Source organism: Mobula hypostoma, chromosome 3, assembly GCF_963921235.1.
Source record: "Mobula hypostoma chromosome 3, sMobHyp1.1, whole genome shotgun sequence".
Classification (NCBI taxonomy): Eukaryota; Metazoa; Chordata; class Chondrichthyes; order Myliobatiformes; family Myliobatidae; genus Mobula; species Mobula hypostoma.
Window position 1 is genome coordinate 2248504 of NC_086099.1, and position 19774 is coordinate 2268277.

Sequence of the window (19774 nt, forward strand, 5' to 3'; positions counted from 1 at the left end):
GGCAGCCAACCAGAGTAGGTTCCCTTTATTCCTACTCTGAAAATCCAAGTAAACAACATCCACTGACTCTCCTTTGTTTATCCTGTCTGTTATTTCCTCAAAGAATTCTAACAGATTTGTCAGACAAGATTTTTGCCTTAAGAAAACCCTGCTACTTGGTTGCCTTCTATTGGTTTTTAAAAGCTTCCCAGTCCTCTAATTTCCCACTGATTGTTGCTTTATTAAATGCTCTCTCTTTTGCTTTTATGCTGTCCTTGACTTCCCTTGTCAGCACGGTTGCCTCATCTTCCCTTTAGAATGCTTCTTCGTTTTTAGGACTTTGGGATGAATCAATCCTGCGCCTCCAAATCTCCCTCAGAAACTCCAGCCATTGTTGTTCTGCCATCATCCTTGCTAGTGTCTCCTTCCGATCAACTTTCACCAGCTCCTCTTTCATGCTTCTGTAATTCCCTTTACTCCACTGTAATACTGATACATCTGACTTCAGCTTCTCCCTCACAGACTGCAGAGTAAACCATAAACGTTCCTAAGCGTTCCTTACCTTAAGCTCCCTAATCAAATCTGGTTCATTGTATATCACCCAACCCAGAATTGCCTTTCCCCTTGTGGGCTCAACCACAAACTGCTCTGAAAAATCATCTTGTGGGATCCAGCACCAGCCTGAATCCCCAATCTACCTGCATACTGAAATCCCCCATAACGATCATAACATTGTTCTGTCTCCCATTGTGATTTGTATCGCACACTCTGGCCACTGTTCGGAGGCCTGTATAGAACTCCCATCAGTGTCTTTCTCCCAGATATTACTACTTTGGAGGTCCTGCTCTTCACTCTCTTCCCTAACTCCCTGTACTCACTGTGAGGGAGATTGAAAATCTGGCTGAGTGGTGCCACCACAACCTCTCACTCAGTGTTAGCAAGACCAAGGAGATGATTATTGACTATGGCAGGAGGATCTGGAGGTCTATGAGATAGTTGTCATCAGGGGACCAGGGGTGGAGAGGGTCAGCAACTTTAAAATCCTCAGCATTATCATTTCAGAGGCTCTGTCCTGGCTCCAGCACGTAAATGTTGTTGCAAAGAAAGCACAGCAGTGTTTCTACTGTCTTAGAAACTTGTGAAGCTTCAGCATGTCATCTAAAGCTTTGACAAACTTCTATAGATGTGCGATTAAGAGTATATTGACTGGTCGCATCACAACCTGGTAGGAAATCATCAACGCCCTTCAATGGAGAAGCCGACAAAGGTAGTGGATACAGATAGTGTGATCACTGGAGTCAAGTAGCATGTTCTCCTGAGGGGTGGTTTATTGATGGTTACTCAGGAGGCTGATCCGGGATTGACATATTCTGGTGCAGTGTGGGCACAGATAAGTGGTGGCTGTGTGGTTAGTGGTTGGGTTTTTGCTTGTTCGTTCTCTCCTTTCACAGCTGCCGTTTGTTCTCTGTGGCACAATGGAGATCACGTTCATGAAGCACAGCTCACTCTTGAACAGATTTCCTCCAGGTGCATCTAATTGAGTGCAATGCCCCAGTTTTTAGTTGTAATGTTCAATTCCTTCAGGCTGATTTTGATGTCGTCTTTGAAGTGTTTCCTTTGTTCATTAGTGGCTCACTGGCCTTTGCAGCTGCAGGTAAAGGATCTGTTTGAGGAGATACGAGTTTGGCACCTCAATGACATGACCTTTCCATCCAAGTTGGTGTTGCGTTATCGTGGTGGAGATGCTGATCATGTTGGCCTCCTCGAGTACACTGGTGTTAGTGTGTCTGTCCTTTCAGATGATCCTCAAAGTCTTACTTAAGGATCTGTAGTGGTATTGTTCCAGTGCTTTCACGTGTCTACTGTAGGTGGTCCATGATTCAGCTTCATACAGTAATATTGGAAGGATGACTGATCTATAGACCCAAGACTTAGTATGTCATGGTCTTCGAAGACTCTTTTCCTTACTCTTGCATAGGCTTCACTGGTATTACTCGGGCAGTGCCTACTTTTGAACATGGGAGAGCCAGTCTCGGGCTTGTGCCAAAAGCTCCTCAGTGGCATAAGGCAACACCAGTGCAGAAGAGACGGCTCGTGGTGGAGGAGTTGAGAAGACAGGAGGAGGCAGAGCGAAACGACACCAACCTGATTTTCCCAATTCCCTTGCCTATTGAAGGCCCCCATTACAATTGTGGCATTACTCTTATTACATGCCTTTTCCAGCTCCCTTTGCAATTTTGACTCCACATCTTGGCTACTATTTGGAGGCCTATATATGTTTCTCATAATGGTTCTTTTACTCTTGCAGTTTCTTAACTCCACCTGCAAAGATACGACATTCCCTGACTCTATGTCACCTCTTTCTGAACAATGAGGTTTCGGGGTACTTGGAGACTAATGATAAAATAAGTCAAAGTCAGCATGGTTTCTGTAAAGGGAAATCTTGTCTGACAAACCTGTTAGAGATCTTTGACGAAGTAACAAGCAGGGTGGACAAGGGAGAGGCAGTGGATGTCATTTACTTGGAATTTCAGAAGGCGTTTGAAAAGGTGCCACACATGAGCAAGTTAAAATCCTGTGGTGTTACAGGAGAGATATTGGCATGGATAGAGGAATGGTTGACAGGCAGGAGGCTGCAAGTAGGAATAAAATGGTCCTTTTCTGGTTGGCTGCCAGTGACTAGTGGTGTTTCTCAGGGGTCAGTATTGGAACCGCTACTTTTCACACTTTGTCAGTGATTTAGATAATGGAATTGATGGTTTTGTGTCAAAGTTTGCCGATGATATGGAGATAGGTGGAGGGGTAGGTAGTGCTGAGGAAGCAATGCGATTGCAGCAGGACTTAGACAAATTGGACGAATGGGCAGAAAAGTGGCAGATGGAATCCAGTGTTGGGAAATGTATGATAAAGCATTTTGGTAAAAGGAATAGCAACACACATCAAAGTTGCTGGTGAGCGCAGCAGGCCAAGCAGCATCTATAGAAAGAGGTGCAGTCGACGTTTCAGGCCGAGACCCTTCGTCAGGACTAACTGAAGGAAGAGTGAGTAAGGGATTTGAAAGTTGGAGGGGGAGGGGGAGATCCAAAATGATAGGAGAAGACAGGAGGGGGAGGGATAGAGCCAAGAGCTGGACAGGTGATTGGCAAAAGGGATACGAGAGGATCATGGGACAGGAGGTCCGGGAAGAAAGACAAGGGGGGGGACCCAGAGGATGGGCAAGAGGTATATTCAGAGGGACAGAGGGAGAAAAAGGAGAGTGAGAGAAAGAATGTGTGCATAAAAATAAGTAACAGATGGGGTATGAGGGGGAGGTGGGGCCTTAGCGGAAGTTAGAGAAGTCGATGTTCATGCCATCAGGTTGGAGGCTACCCAGACGGAATATAAGGTGTTGTTCCTCCAACCTGAGTGTGGCTTCATCTTTACAGTAGAGGAGGCCGTGGATAGACATGTCAGAATGGGAATGGGATGTGGAATTAAAATGTGTGGCCACTGGGAGATCCTGCTTTCTCTGGCGGACAGAGCGTAGATGTTCAGCAAAGCGGTCTCCCAGTCTGCGTCGGGTCTCGCCAATATATAAAAGGCCCCATCGGGAGCACTGGACGCAGTATATCACCCCAGTCGACTCACAGGTGAAGTGTTGCCTCACCTGGAAGGACTGTTTGGGGCCCTGAATGGTGGTAAGGGAGGAAGTGTAAGGGCATGTGTAGCACTTGTTCGGCTTACACAGATAAGTGCCAGGAGGGAGATCAGTGGGGAGGGATGGGGGGGACGAATGGACAAGGGAGTTGTGTAGGGTGCGATCCCTGCGGAATGCAGAGAGAGCGGGGGAGGGAAAGATGTGCTTAGTGGTGGGATCCTGTTGGAGGTGGCGGAAGTTACGGAGAATAATGTGTTGGACCCGGAGGCTGGTGGGGTGGTAGGTGAGGACCAGGGGAACCCTATTCCCGGTGGGGTGGCGGGAGGATGGAGTGAGAGCAGATGTACGTGAAATGGGGGAGATGCGTTTAAGAGCAGAGTTGATAGTGGAGGAAGGGAAGCCCCTTTCTTTAAAAAAGGAAGACATCTCCCTCGTCCTAGAATGAAAAGCCTCATCCTGAGAGCAGATGCGGCGGAGATGGAGGAATTGCGAGAAGGGGATGGCGTTTTTGCAAGAGACAGGGTGAGAAGAGGAATAGTCCAGATAGCTGTGAGAGTCAGTAGGCTTATAGTAGACATCAGTGGATAAGCTGTCTCCAGAGACAGAGACAGAAAGATCTAGAAAGGGGAGGGAGATGTCGGAAATGGACCAGGTAAACTTGAGGGCAGGGTGAAAGTTGGAGGCAAAGTTAATAAAGTCAACGAGTTCTGCATGCGTGCAGGAAGCAGCGCCAATGCAGTCGTCGATGTAGCGAAGGAAAAGTGGGGGACAGATACCAGAATAGGCACGGAACATAGATTGTTCCACAAACCCAACAAAAAGGCAGGCATAGCTAGGACCCATACGGGTGCCCATAGCTACACCTTTAGTTTGGAGGAAGTGGGAGGAGCCAAAGGAGAAATTATTAAGAGTGAGGACTAATTCCGCTAGACGGAGCAGGGTGGTGGTAGAGGGGAACTGATTAGGTCTGGAATCCAAAAAGAAGCGTAGAGCTTTGAGACCTTCCTGATGGGGGATGGAAGTATATAAGGACTGGACATCCATGGTGAAAATAAAGCGGTGGGGGCCAGGGAACTTAAAATCATCGAAAAGTTTAAGAGCGTGAGAAGTGTCACGAACATAGGTCGGAAGGGATTGAACAAGGGATGATAAAACAGTGTCGAGGTATGCAGAAATGAGTTCGGTGGGGCAGGAGCAAGCTGAGACAATGGGTCTACCTGGACAGGCAGGTTTGTGGATCTTGGGTAGGAGGTAGAAACAGGAAGTGCGGGGTGTGGGAACTATAAGGTTGGTAGCAGTGGATGGGAGATCCCCTGAGCGGATAAAGTCGGTGATGGTGTGGGAGACAATGGCCTGGTGCTCCTTAGTGGGGTCACGATCGAGGGGTAAATAAGAGGAAGTATCTGCGAGTTGTCGCTGTGCCTCGGCAAAGTAGAGGTCAGTATGCCAGACTACAACAGCAACCCCCTTATCGGCGGGTTTAATAATAAGGTTAGGATTAGTGCGGAGGGAGTGGAGAGCAGAGCGTTCCGAAGGAGTGAGGTTGGAATGGGGACAAGGTGCGGTGAAGTCGAGACGGTTGATGTCCCGTCGGCAATTAGCGATAAAGAGATCCAGAGCAGGCAGAAGACCAGAGCGGGGTGTCCATGAAGAAGAGGAGGGTTGAAGACGGGAGAAGGGGTCATCGGTGGGGGTGGAAGAGTCCTTGCTGAAGAAGTAGGCTCGGAGATGGAGACGGTGGAAGAAAAGTTCCGCATCCTTGCGAACACGGAACTCGCTGAGGTGTGGGCGAAGGGGGACAAAGGTGAGGCCCTTACTGAGAACAGAGCGTTCTGCCTCCGACAGTTGAAGGTCGGAGGGGATGGTAAAGACCCGGCACGGATGAGAGCTGGGATCAGAGGGGGGAGAGGGGAGGCTGGGGGTGTCAATGGAGAGGGGAGGGTTGGGGTGAGAGGAAGATGGAGCCTCTGAGGGCCCAGGAGTTGACGGTGGGATCTGAGGAAGACGGGGCTGCGGAGTGGTGGTGGGGGAAGGGGAGACGGGAGTCACAACAGCAGCACATAAAGACCCGGCCTGGAGTTCAAGGCTGGAGACGCAGTTGGTGGTTGCACAATCACTGTGACGGTGTCCATGGTCGTTGCTGGAGTCCGGGTTTTGAATATGCCCTGAGGTGTTGGAGCCGCCGAGATCAATGGCAGGGACCGCAATCTGAAATTCATGCCTGCTAGCGTTGGGGCCGGCAGGCTGTGGAGTCCGTAGATGTAGGATCTTGCGATCTTTGCCGAACATGACAAAGTCAAAAAAACGGCGATTGCAGGCGTGAATCCGACGGAGGATGAAATAACGGGTAGGACCATTACAGACGGCGAAGAAAGTGTCCCGAAGGTGTGGAAGGGTCTGGGATAGGGACACCAAGTACCTCCTCATGGCGGAGAGAGTTGCCTTCAGAGCTTGACGGGAGAAGCGGCGAGAGGCAGAGTCAATAAAATGTGAGTACCTGGGATCCTCAGAAGGTCCAAATTGAGAGGCTTGGAAACGAATCCTAAAGCCAACTGGAGTAAGTTGGCGACGGAGGCACGTTCCAAGAAAGGATATATGGCTGTGATAGCGAGTCTGAGTCAAAGTGTGGTCGAAAAGTTGAAGAGCCGAAGAAATTACAGATGGGGAGCAGTGAGAGATGGTTTCACTGAACTCCCCTCGAAGAGAGGATCTAAACTTCTTCGGTGTAGGCATCACCGGAAGAGGCTTCGCAGTAGTGAATTTAAATGCCATTGATCTCGCTGGCTTCAACACCTCAGGGCGTATTCAAAACCCGGACTCCAGCAACGACCATGGTCACCTTCACAGCGATTGTGCAACCACCAACTGCGACTCCAGCCTTGAACTCCAGGCCGGGTCTATATGTGCTGCTGTTGTGACTCCCGTCTCCCCTTTCCCCACCACCACTCCGCAGCCCCGTCTTCCTCAGATCCCACCGTCAACTCCTGGGCCCTCAGTGGCTCCATCTTCCTCTCACCCCAACCCTCCCCTCTCCATTGACACCCCCAGCCTCCCCCCCCCGCTCTGATCCCAGCTCACATCCATGCCGGGTCTTTACCATCCCCTCCGACCTTCAACTGTCGGAGGCAGAACGCTCTGTTCTCAGTAAGGGCCTCACCTTTGTCCCCCTTCGCCCACACCTCAGCGAGTTCCGTGTTCACCATGATGCGGAACTTTTCTTCTGCCGTCTCCGTCTCCGAGCCTACTTCTTCGGCAAGGACTCTTCCACCCCCACCGATGACCCCTTCTCCCGTCTTCAACCCTCCTCTTCTTCATGGACACCCCGCTCTGGTCTTCTGCCTGCTCTGGATCTCTTTATCGCTAATTGCCGATGGGACATCAACCGTCTCGACTTCACTGCACCTTGTCCCCATTCCAACCTCACTCCTTCGGAACGCTCTGCTCTCCACTCCCTCCGCACTAATCCTAACCTTATTATTAAACCCGCCGATAAGGGAGGTGCTGTTGTAGTCTGGCATACTGACCTCTACCTTGTCGAGGCACAGCGACAACTCGCGGATACCTCCTCTTATTTACCCCTCGATCGTGACCCCACTAAGGAGCACCAGGCCATTGTCTTCCACACCATCACCGACTTTATCCGCTCAGGGGATCTCCCATCCACTGCTACCAACCTTATAGTTCCCACACCCCGCACTTCCTGTTTCTACCTCCTACCCAAGATCCACAAACCTGCCTGTCCTGGCTGACCTATTGTTTCAGCTTGCTCCTGCCCCACCGAACTCATTTCTGCATACCTCGACACTGTTTTATCACCCCTTGTTCAATCCCTTCCGACCTATGTTCGTGACACTTCTCACGCTCTTAAACTTTTCGATGATTTTAAGTTCCCTGGCCCCCACTGCTTTATTTTCACCATGGATGTCCAGTCCTTATATACTTCCATCCCCCATCAGGAAGGTCTCAAAGCTCTACGCTTCTTTTTGGATTCCAGACCTAATCAGTTCCCCTCTACCACCACCCTGCTCCGTCTAGCGGAATTAGTCCTCACTCTTAATAATTTCTCCTTTGGCTCCTCCCACTTCCTCCAAACTAAAGGTGTAGCTATGGGCACCCGTATGGGTCCTAGCTATGCCTGCCTTTTTGTTGGGTTTGTGGAACAATCTATGTTCCATGCCTATTCTGGTATCTGTCCCCCACTTTTCCTTCGCTACATCGACGACTGCATTGGCGCTGCTTCCTGCACGCATGCAGAACTCGTTGACTTTATTAACTTTGCCTCCAACTTTCACCCTGCCCTCAAGTTTACCTGGTCCATTTCCGACACCTCCCTCCCCTTTCTAGATCTTTCTGTCTCTGTCTCTGGAGACAGCTCATCCACTGATGTCTACTATAAGCCTACTGACTCTCACAGCTATCTGGACTATTCCTCTTCTCACCCTGTCTCTTGCAAAAACGCCATCCCCTTCTCGCAATTCCTCCGTCTCTGCCGCATCTGCTCTCAGGATGAGGCTTTTCATTCTAGGACGAGGGAGATGTCTTCCTTTTTTAAAGAAAGGGGCTTCCCTTCCTCCACTATGCTCTTAAACGCATCTCCCCCATTTCACGTACATCTGCTCTCACTCCATCCTCCCGCCACCCCACTAGGAATAGGGTTCCCTTGGTCCTCACCTACCACCCCACCAGCCTCCGGGTCCAACATATTATTCTCCGTAACTTCCGCCACCTCCAACGGGATCCCACCACTAAGCACATCTTTCCCTCCCCCGCTCTCTCTGCATTCCGCAGGGATCGCTCCCAACACAACTCCCTTGTCCATTCATCCCCCCCATCCCTCCCCACTGATCTCCCTCCTGGCACTTATCCGTGTAAGCCGAACAAGTGCTACACATGCCCTTACACTTCCTCCTTTACCACCATTCAGGGCCCCAAACAGTCCTTCCAGGTGAGGCAACAATTCACCTGTGAGTTGACTGGGGTGATATACTGCGTCCGGTGCTCCCGATGCGGCCTTTTATATATTGGCGAGACCCGACGCAGACTGGGAGACCGCTTTGCTGAACATCTACGCTCTGTCCGCCAGAGAAAGCAGGATCTCCCAGTGGCCACACATTTTAATTCCACATCCCATTCCCATTCTGACATGTCTATCCACGGTCTCCTCTACTGTAAAGATGAAGCCACACTCAGGTTGGAGGAACAACACCTTATATTCCGTCTGGGTAGCCTCCAACCTGATGGCATGAACATCGACTTCTCTAACTTCCGCTAAGGCCCCACCTCCCCCTCATACCCCAACTGTTACTTATTTTTATGCACACATTCTTTCTCTCACTCTCCTTTTTCTCCCTCTGTCCCTCTGAATATACCTCTTGCCCATCTTCTGGGTCCCCCCCCCCTTGTCTTTCTTCCCGACCTCCTGTCCCATGATCCTCTCGTATCCCCTTTTGCCTATCACCTGTCCAGCTCTCGGCTCTATCCCTCCCCCTCCTGTCTTCTCCTATCATTTTGGATCTCCCCCTCCCCCTCCAACTTCCAAATCCCTTACGCACTCTTCATTCAGTTAGTCCTGACGAAGGGCCTCAGCCTGAAACGTCGACTGCGCCTCTTCCTATAGATGCTGCTTGGCCTGCTGCGTTCACCAGCAACTTTGATGTGTGTTGCTTGAATTTCCAGCATCTGCAGAATTCCTGTTGTTTGGTAAAAGAAATGATAGTGCAAACTACCATCTAAATGGGGAGAAAATTCAAACATCAGAGATGCAGAGAGACCTGGTGCAAGACTCCCAGAAGGTTAATTCTGTGGTAAAAAAAGGCAAGTGCTAAGTTGACATTTACTTCAAGGGGATGAGAATATAAAAGCAAGGAGATAATGCTGAGGCTTTATAAGACACTAGTCAGGCCACATGGAGTGTTATCAATAGTGTTGTCCCCTTATCTCTTAACGAATGTGTTGTCATTGGAGAGAGTCCAGAGGAGGTTCACGAGGATGATTCCGGGAAGGAAGCTATTAACGTATGGGGAGTGCTTGGCAGCTTTGGGCCTGTACTTACTGGACTTTAGAAGAATGCGGTGGGACCTCATTGAAACCTTCTGAATATTGAAAGGACTGGATAAAGTGGATGTGGAGAAAATGGTGAGGGTATCCTGAACTGGAGGGCACAGCCTCAAAATTGAGGGGCGGTCTGTTAGAAGAGGGGTAAGGTGGAATTTTTGTAGCCAGAGAGTAGTGGAGCTGTGGAATGCTCTGCCACACACTGTGGTGGAGACCGAGTCCGTGGTTATATTTAAAGTGGAAGTTGATAGTTTCCTGATTGATCAGAGCATTAAAAGTTATGGGGAGAAGATAGGTGTATGGGGCTGAGTGGGATTCGAGATCAGCTGTGATGGGATGGTGGAGCAGACTCGATGGGCCGAATGGCCTAATTCTTCTCATATGTCTTATGGTTTTATGGATGGTGCGTGGCCTTGCACCAGTTGAAGTTGAATAGCCTGTTGTCCGTTCTATACACAGTTGGGATTCCCTGTGGCAGGTCTTGGCCAGTGAGACGAAAGATGTCAGTAATAAAGATGGTTAATAGGGTGGGTGCAATGATACAGCCCTGTTTGGCTCCTGTCTTAACAGTGAAGGGTTCTTATTCAGCACCACTGTTGCTGACTATTGTGTCTGACATGGCATCATGCAGTAGCCTGTAATTACTTGTCAGGGCAGGCATGTTTTGATAATATAATTCAAAGTGCATTTATTATCAAATATGCCAAAGAGCTTGGCGGTCTATTGCATCTCATGCATCTGACAAATCTATGAATGCCAAATACAAGCGTTGCCTTTGTTCACGGCATTTTTCCTGTCATTTGTGTGCTGTGAAGATCATGTCTGTGCTTCCTTTAGGTGGGCGGAAACCACATTGTGAATCAGGAGGTACTACTTCAGACAGTGGAAGGAATTAGTTGACATGGCTACGTGCGAGCACGAAGCCTGTTGTTGACACGAGGGAGATGCCTCTGCAATTGCCAGAATCTGCCTGGTCTCTCTTACTGTTAGACCAAACCGGAGATCTGAAGGCATTTGTTTCTTTTCTGAGACCTTCAGGAGCAAGGCATGCATGTGGTACAAGATCGCTGGTCCACCTTCCTTAAGGATTTCTGGTGAGATCCTGTCAGGACCAGTGGCTTTGTTATTTTGCCGTGGGTGCAGCCTAGTCCTTCGTGGGTAAACCCCTCCCCACCATTGAGCAGATCTACACTTTGCAGGAAAGCAGCATCCATCATCAAGGACCCCCACCATCCAGGCCAAGACCCCTCCTCGCTGCCAACATCAGGAAGGAAGCACAGGAGCTTCAGGACCCACACTAGCATTCAGGAACAACCGTCAGGCTCTTAACCCAGAGGAGATAACTTCACTTACCCTTAACACTGAACTTTTCCCATAACATGTGGACTCACTTTCAAGGACTCTTCATCTCATGTTCTTGATATTTATTGCTTATTTTATTGTTATTATTATTTACCGTGAATATCTGCAAGGAAGTGAATCTGAGGGTGTATATGATGACATGTATTTTCTTTGAACTTTTCCAGTTTCTTGGGGTCATGTGCAGATTAGTTGCCATGCCAAACTGGGATTATTTACCCCAAAGAAGAGGCAGTGTAAAGGGAGAATGATGAAGTACCCCTCCGCAGGTGCTGCTTGACTTGCTGAATTCCTCCGGCATTTTGTGTGTGTGTGTGTCAACATCTGTAGAATCTCTAGTGTCTGTTTGTTCAATTTTGAATTAATTCAGATAATTTCTCACATTAAATTGTAATTGAGACTGTTTGATCTTATTGTTCCAGGCTGATTGATCTATTGTTCTTACCGTTCCAGGTCCCTGTGGCACATTGTTTGGGAGTTCCTGCTCATTACAAAAAGAAATTCTGCATTGTCTGTCGGAGACAGTTGGATGAAAGTCCTGCGATACGATGTGAAGGTGTGGGAATAATGTGGAAAATTATAATGTGTGACTGGGGCATTTTAATTAGCAAAGTTTGCTCTCAATTGGCCCGCTAGATTCTTTTCATCTCATGTATTTACGGTCTAGAAACAGATTGACAAGAATGCATCGCCCTCTTGTACATGACATTGACAGCAGGTAACCACGTTCCCTATTCCCTATTACAGACTTTCCCATTCTTCTCTTCACTTCTCTCTGTCTCCGCAACATAAAACACACCTGGTTTTTGACTTCTTCAACCTCAACTTTCTCTCTCCACAGATGTTGCATGACCTCAGTATTTCCAGCATTTTCCATTTTTATTTGTGATTACAGACGCCTTGTCCTGATTTGATGTTCCTCCATCACTGGGTCAAAATCAGTAACTGTGTACCAGGCCTAGCAACACCTTCAGCACCAGGACTACAGCAAGTCATTTTGATGGGCCACATCCTCAGCTTTAAGGGATTTATTTATTCTTTTGTTTGTTTCAATTGCCCAACTGGAATTGCCGTTGGAAAGATGATGATGAAAGCACCACTTGCAGCTCTTCTGGGCAAGGTGCTACCGCAACACTGTTGTTTTGGGATTCTAGGCTGTACACCTAATGATGATGGGTTGCCAGACCTGTTCCGTCTGTACTATTTAACATAGAATAGTACAACACGGTACAGGACCTTCAGCCCACAATGCTGTGCTGATTGTTTAATCAATCGAATAATCCTTTTCTCATGAATAGCCCTACATTTTTCACGTAGCCCTGTTTAATAGACTGTGGAGCTGCACAGCACTATGGATGGTGTGAAGGAAGGAGTTTTGCATTGACAAGGGTCGTGTGGTGTAACCAGAGCTGTGATGGACAGATGCTTCTGTCACTGCTGCACCGAGGAGGATGAGCTCAGGTATTGTCGTTTGACTCACTGTCTGTCGCAGGTGGAGTGGACAGTTGTGTCCATCACTGGTGCCACCCAGAATATTTGGTGTTTAGTGCTGCCTCCAGGTATAGATCAGTTGTGGAAGGACAGTAGGTGGCAGTTAGGAGAAAGTTTCCTTGTTCATCATTGAACTTATGCCGTGAGGCCTCATGGGATCTGGAGTCAGTGCTGACAACCGTTCAACATCCCTCCTGCCTGCACAGTGCAGTTCTGCCACCCTCTGTCAACCTGTCCTGCTGTTGGACAGGACATTCCTGGGGGGTGCAATGGAAAAGTTCAGTACATTTTCTTCCAAGTATGACTTGGCAAACATGACGATGTTGTTTGATGTGACTGGTGGACAATTCTTTCAATGTATAGTAGATAACAGCCTCTGGATGTTTGTGGAGTGGATTTTGCCAGGTTGGCAGGGCTGGCAGTGAGATTGCCACATCTGGATTTGGTACTATGGTCAATGCCAGATGTGTTGTCTGGTGTAATTCTTGCATGTTTGCCCCTTTTGGTTATGGTACAGCTGATTGCCTGTTAGGGTGTGTAAGGTCTGATGAAATGGCTGGGAGGGAGGTGTGTCTGGAGTTATACTGGTGAGTCTGAGGAAGGATGGCAGGCCGAGGGTGAGTTCATTGTCAGGTGCACGAGTACATACATCCGCAGGCGCAATGAGAAATTTCCAGTGCCCTCAGAAGCACATAACAACTGATACACCACATTAAAAGAAAAATATACATTAATTTATGCAGGAAGGAACACAGAGCAAAATAAACAAAGCCCATTGTAGTGCAAAGTGGTCGTAGTGTTGCTGTAGTAAGGTACTGATTAGGGTTTTGTTGGTTGGTTCAAGACTCGAATGGTTGAAGGGAAGTAGCTCTTCCTGAACCTAGTGGTGTGAGACTTCAGGTCTCTGTGCCTCCTACCTGATGGTGACACATCTGGACGGTAGGGATCTTTGATGATGGATCTTGCCCTCTTGAGGCAGTGTCTCCTGTAGATACTATCGATGATAGGAGAATCCACTATTCTCTGCAGCTTCTGGTTTTATGCAGAGCATAGAACAGTACTGGTGTTGTATAAATGTACTCCACAATCAATCCAACTCTTCCTTCTTACACAGCCCATAACCCACCTTATTACATGTGCCTATCTAAGGGTCACTCAAATAAGACCATAGAATATGCAGTGGTGCTAGAAAGTTCGTGAACCCTGTAGAATTTTCTCTATTTCTGCATAAATATGACCTAAAATGTGATCAGATCTTCACGCAAGTCCTAAAACTACATAAAGAGAACCAAATTAAATAAATAACACAAAACAACATTATACTTGTTCATTTATTTATAGAGAAAAATGATCCAATATTACATGTATTTGTTAGAAAAAGTATGTGAACCTTTGCTTTCAGTAACTGGTGTGACCCCATTGTACAGCAACAACTTTTTAAGAAATTTTTTATTTTTATTTGGATAAGGAATTCACAAGTATCATGAACTTTTTTCACATGTATAACCTTTTCCATTTTTTTTATATGTATAAAACTATAATTATTTATACATTCCTAAGTACACATTAAGATGATATAAAAAGAAATTAGATACTTAAATAGATAATTATGTGCAGTTGAAATTCTACTCTATAAGGCTAAGTAATGATATTAGTTGTTAAGAAAAATAGTAATAATGGTGGATTAATAATAATTTCTATATATCTCTTCTGGACCATTTCTTTCTGATCCAAAATATTGTATGTAAGCCTATGTAACTACCATTGTAGGTGTTTATATCCCAACTTGTTCATGTTTGCTCCTACCCCCAAACATAATTATCCAATCCCTATGTACTTATTTACTTAATTTTATCATTTTTTTTATCCCTTTCCCAAATCTTTTCCTTTACTTGTGCTAATTCTCCATTTTCCAAAAAAAAACCGGTAAACATTTAGACCAGGGGTGCTTACGTTAGCAATATTACTGTGTTGATGAGAAGAGCAGTATAAATCATTTGGAGAGTCTTCTAAAGTCTGCTCACTTTGGGGTTATATATTCAATCCATTTATTCCAAATTTGATAAAAATTTTCTTTTTGAATTCTCAGAGAATAAGTCATCTTTTCCATTTTAAATATTTCCAAGATAATTTCACAGCAACAACTTGAACCAAACATTTCTGGTAATCGTTGATCAGTCCTGCACAATGGCGTGAAGGAATTTTAGGCCATTCCTCCTTACAAAACTGCTTCAACTCTGGGATATTGATGGGCCTCCTTGCATGAACTGCTTGCTTTGGGTCCTTCCACAACAGTTCTACAGGATTAAGGTCAGGACTTTGACTCGGCCATTCCAAAACACAAATTTTCTTCTTTTTAAACCATTCTTTTGTTGATTTACTCTTGTCTGTTGAATCATTGTCTTGTTGCATTACCCAGCTTCTATTAAGTTTCACGTGATGGACTGCTACCCTGCCATTCTCCTGTAAAATGTTTTGATACAGTTTTGAATTCACTGTTCTCTCAACGATTGCAAGCTGTCCAAGCCTTGAGACAGCAAAGCAGCCCCAAACCATGATGCTCCTTGCACCATGTTTCACAGTGGGATGAGGTTTTGGTGTTGGTGTGCAGTGCCCTTTTTCTTCCAAACATAGCAATGTGCATTTCTGCCAAAAAGTTGGAGAGCAGTGGTTTCCTCTGTGGTGTCTTTCCATGAACACCATTCATGTTCAGTGTTTTTCTTACAGTGGACACAAGAACAGAGACTTTAGCAAGTTCTCAAAATTTCTGCAGGTCTTTTTTTCCCCTCTTTCGGTATTGCACGTTGTGCTCTCGGTGTGATCTTTACAGGGTGCCCACTCCTAGGGAGAGTAGCAACAATACTGAATTTCCTCCATCTGTAGACAATTTGTCTTATTGTGAACTGATGAACACTCAGGTCTTCAGAAATGCTTCTGTAGCTTTTTCCAGCTTCATGCATCTCTACAATTCTTCTAAGGTCCTCTGAAAGTTGCTTTGATCGAGGCATGGTGCACATAGGCAGAACTTTCTTCAGGCTCTGTCGGTAACCTGACTTTGTGTGTCTTATTTTCTAATGCAAGGCATCCCTACCACCCACACCTCCAATCTCATCTCATTGATTGGAACACCTGACTCCAAATAGCTTCTGTAGAAGGTTTTACCCCAGAGGTTCACATACTTTTTACCAACAAATACATGGAACATTGGATTATTTTTCTCAATAAATAAATGAACAAGTATAATGATTTTTGTGTTTTTTTTTAAATTGGGTTCTCTTTATTTCGTTTTAAGACTTGCGTGAAGATCTGATCACATTTTAAGTAATATTTATGCAGGGAAAATTTTACAGGGTTCGCAAATTTTCTTGCACCACTGTAGGAACAAAAAAATTAGGTTGTTTGTGCCATTAAGTCTACTGTACCATTCCACCAGGACTGATTTATTTTCCTTCTCAACCCCATTCTTTACCTTTCTCTCCATAATCTTTGACTCCCTTTCTAATCAAAAACTTATCAACCTCTGCTTTAAATTTACCCAATGACTTGGCCTTCTCAGGCATCTGTGGCAGTGAATTCCACAGATTCATCACCTTCTGGCCAAAGAAATTCCCAGTTTTACCCCTATTATCTTTCTAGAACAGCAGAATAACCTCTTCAGTCCTCCAGTCCTCTGGTACTATTGTGGCTGGAGAAGATGGAGAACATGTCCTTGCATATTCAAGTTGCCATACCACATGTGTTTTCCCAATTGTTAGTGGCAACAGGATCCCAAAGGTGAACAAAATGTAGTAAGTAACATTATTTTCCCAGTGCTAGTTTGCACCATCCACACATTTGTAATATCTGTACAGTTTGGTCTTGCATTCTGAATCTAAGTGCCTGTCTCAGCGATCTGCAGCTTGATCGAGAAACCTGCCAAGCGTGCTAGATTTGATCTTAATCATTCAGTCGTATTGGGTCTTGGTTGTGCATTTCAGTCACTGACAACATTTACTTCATGTTTATTCCTAGTTCAATATCATAACAACTTGTTTTAGAAGTGCATTAAATAAGTGAGACTGAACTCAAAGGGCATTTAAATTTAGAGTGGGACACATGGTTTAGCAGGGGATTCATCCAAATTGTAAAAGTGTCATGGAAAATTGAAACCCCCTCCCTCAAAACTGTGTGACTGATGGAGGTCAGTTTTAAGACCCAGGTCCAATAAGGATATTGAGTGATGTGGATAAGAAATAACTAGCGGGAGAGAGGGTGCAGATAACCCCCAGATTAATTGAATTGTAGGACAAGTTAAAAAGGGTAAATGGCCTCCTGCTGATCTTATCTCTCAATATCCTGAATTTCCTGTAGGATGTTTAATTTGAAAGGGTCTGAAGATAGAATTTTGTTCTAATTATTATTGGGATTCTGGATGATGTTCTTTCTGTCAAAATTGAGGCCTCCTGTTTCCTAGCCTGTGCCAAGAATCTTCTGACCATGGCAGGAATAGTCTAAGTGCTCAAAATGGAGTCCAGAAAAATTTCTGTGAATTACCTTTTCCAGGTTAAATCAGGCCTGGTGTGTTTTGATAAAAGGGCAGCAATCAGTAATATTAAAGATTATTCTTTTCTTAGAAGATTTCCTTGAGCTGCAGTTTTGGAAATTGTAGCATTTTTGAATATTATTCAAAAAAACTTCAGGTCATTGTTGCTGTGCAGACAGTATATTTAAAACAAATTGCACTCATCTGGGAAATGCATTGGTGAGTGAGAGAATAAGTGTGAAATGCTGATTGATAGAATACTGCTTTTCTGTTCAATACGATTGGTTAATTCAGAAGTCGTAATAACACAGGTTAATGTTAATTCTTTAATTGACAGTGTGTGAACTACACGTCCATGTAGATTGCAGTCCTTTTGCTTGTAGTGACTGTCGGCGATGTCATCAAGATGGACACCATGAGCGGGTGAGTGAGGAAGGTTGCAGTTTACGTTTGTATTTCTATGGATCTATTTGTTGTATCAAACTTAGTGAATGGTGGTTAATTTTAATTGTATATAATAGGTAAGATGCAATGGCATTGTCCAGGATCTGAACCATCCACCATTTTCTTTGCTAAAGATACTTTCCAAATTGTGGTTGTCACCGTCTCCAATCCCTTCACCTAACTAGTTCCCAAAGTTCAACTTTAGTTTCTTCAGCTGGCTTCCCGCAGTTGAGCCCACCCCAACCATCTGTCCATCCACACCACATCCCACCCACCCCAAACATCTCTCCAGTCCACTCCATATCCTACTCACCCCAAACTTCTCTTCAATCCACACCACATGCCACCCACCCCAAACATCTCTCCAGTCCACTCCATATCCCACCCACCTCAAACATCTCTCCAGTTCACTCCATATCCTACCCACCCCAAACTTCTCTTCAATCCACACCACATCCCAACCACCCCAAACATCTCTCCAGTCCACTCCATATCCTACCCACCCCAAACTTCTCTTCAATCCACACCACTTCCCAACCACCCCAAACATCTCTCCAGTCCACTCCATATCCTACCCACCCCAAACTTCCTTCAATCCACACCACTTCCCAACCACCCCAAACATCTGTCCAGTCTACTCCACATCCCACCCACCCCAAACTTCTCTTCAATCCATTCCATATCCTACTCACCCCAAACTTCTCTTCAATCCACACCACATGCCACACACCTCAAACATCTCTCCAGTCTACTCCACATCCCACCCACCCCAACCATCTGTCCAGTCCACTCCATATCCTACCCACCCCAAACTTCTCTTCAATCCACACCACATCCCAACCACCCCAAACTTCTCTTTAATCCACCCCACATGCCACTCACCCCAAACATCTCTCCAGTCCACTCCATATCCTACTCACCCCAAACTTCTCTTCAATCCACACCACATCCCAACCACCCCAAACTTCTCTTCAATCCACCCCACATGCCACCCACCCCAAACATCTCTCCAGTCCACTCCATATCCTACTCACCCCAAACTTCTCTTCAATCCACACCACATCCCAACCACCCCAAACATCTCTCGCTATCTTATTCATTCGCAATTGTCCCCCTGAAAATCCTATCTACCCTTTCCCCTGCCATCATCTCGACCCATTCCTTGCCTTACCCTGAATCTTCACTTCTCATTCCCATCCATTTTCTCACTATTCTGATTCCCTCAACTCTTCATTCTGGCTTTTCCTTACTTCTTTTAGAACAGGAGCTGGTCCTTGAGCCCATCACATTTGTGTCTGTCATGATGCCAGTCTAACTGATTTCAAAACCCTGTGCATGGTCAACATCCCTGTATCTCCTGCCTGCTCATGTATCTGTTTAGGTGACTCTCAAACACTGCCGTCACATCTACTTCCAGCATTTCCCCTGGATGCATGCTCTAGGCACTGTTGTTCTGTGTTTAAAAAATGCTTGCCTCACGAACCTCCTTTATGCTTTCCCCTCCTTTCACCTTAAGGTTACGCTCTGTAGTATTAGACATTTCCACTCTGGGGAAAAATGCTGACTAGCTACTCTATCTGTGCATTTCATATCTTAGTTTTTGATGCTCCGGAAAAACATTGCAGGTTTGTCTAAATTATCCTTATAACAAGTCAAGTCAAGCCAATGTTTATTGTCATTTCGACCATAGCTGCTGGTACAGTACACAGTAAAAACAAGACAATGTTTTTCAGGACTATGCTGCTACATGAAACAATACAAAATCTACACTGAACTATGTGAAAACAACACAAAAACTACACTAGACTACAGACCTACCCAGGACTCTGTGTGTGTGTGTGTGTGTGTGTGTGTGTGTGTGTGTATTGGAAGGTTTCCAGGGCACAGGCCTGGGCAAGGTTGTATGGAAGACCAGCAGTTGCCCATGCTGCAAGTCTCCCCTCTCCATGACACCAATGTTGTCCAAGGGAAGGGCATTAGGACCCATACAGCTTGGCACCAGTGTCGTCGCAGAGCAATGTGTGGTTAAGTGCCTTGCTCAAGGACACAACACGCTGCCTCAGCTGAGGCTCGAACTCACGACCTTCAGATCACTAGACCGACACCTCAACCACTTGGCCACACGCCAGGACTGCATAAAGTGCACAAACAGTGCAGGCATTAGAATAAATAATAAACAAGACAATAGGCACAGTAGAGGGCAGTAGGTTGGTGTCAGTCCAGGCTCTGGGTATTGAGGAGTCTGATGGCTTGGGGGAAGAAACTGTTACATAGTCTGGTTGTGAGAG

General features: G+C 46.1%; 1 protein-coding gene across 1 annotated transcript in view; it reads left to right on the forward strand.

The window, feature by feature from the left end:
• LOC134343814 (diacylglycerol kinase theta-like) overlaps window positions 1-19774 on the forward strand; it is a 231988-nt gene that overhangs the window by 51774 nt on the left and 160440 nt on the right. Inside the window, exons 3-4 of the mRNA XM_063042563.1 lie at window positions 11483-11585; window positions 17380-17465. Of these exons, the coding sequence (XP_062898633.1) occupies window positions 11483-11585; window positions 17380-17465 (189 nt within the window). The remainder of the gene's footprint in view (window positions 1-11482; window positions 11586-17379; window positions 17466-19774) is intronic.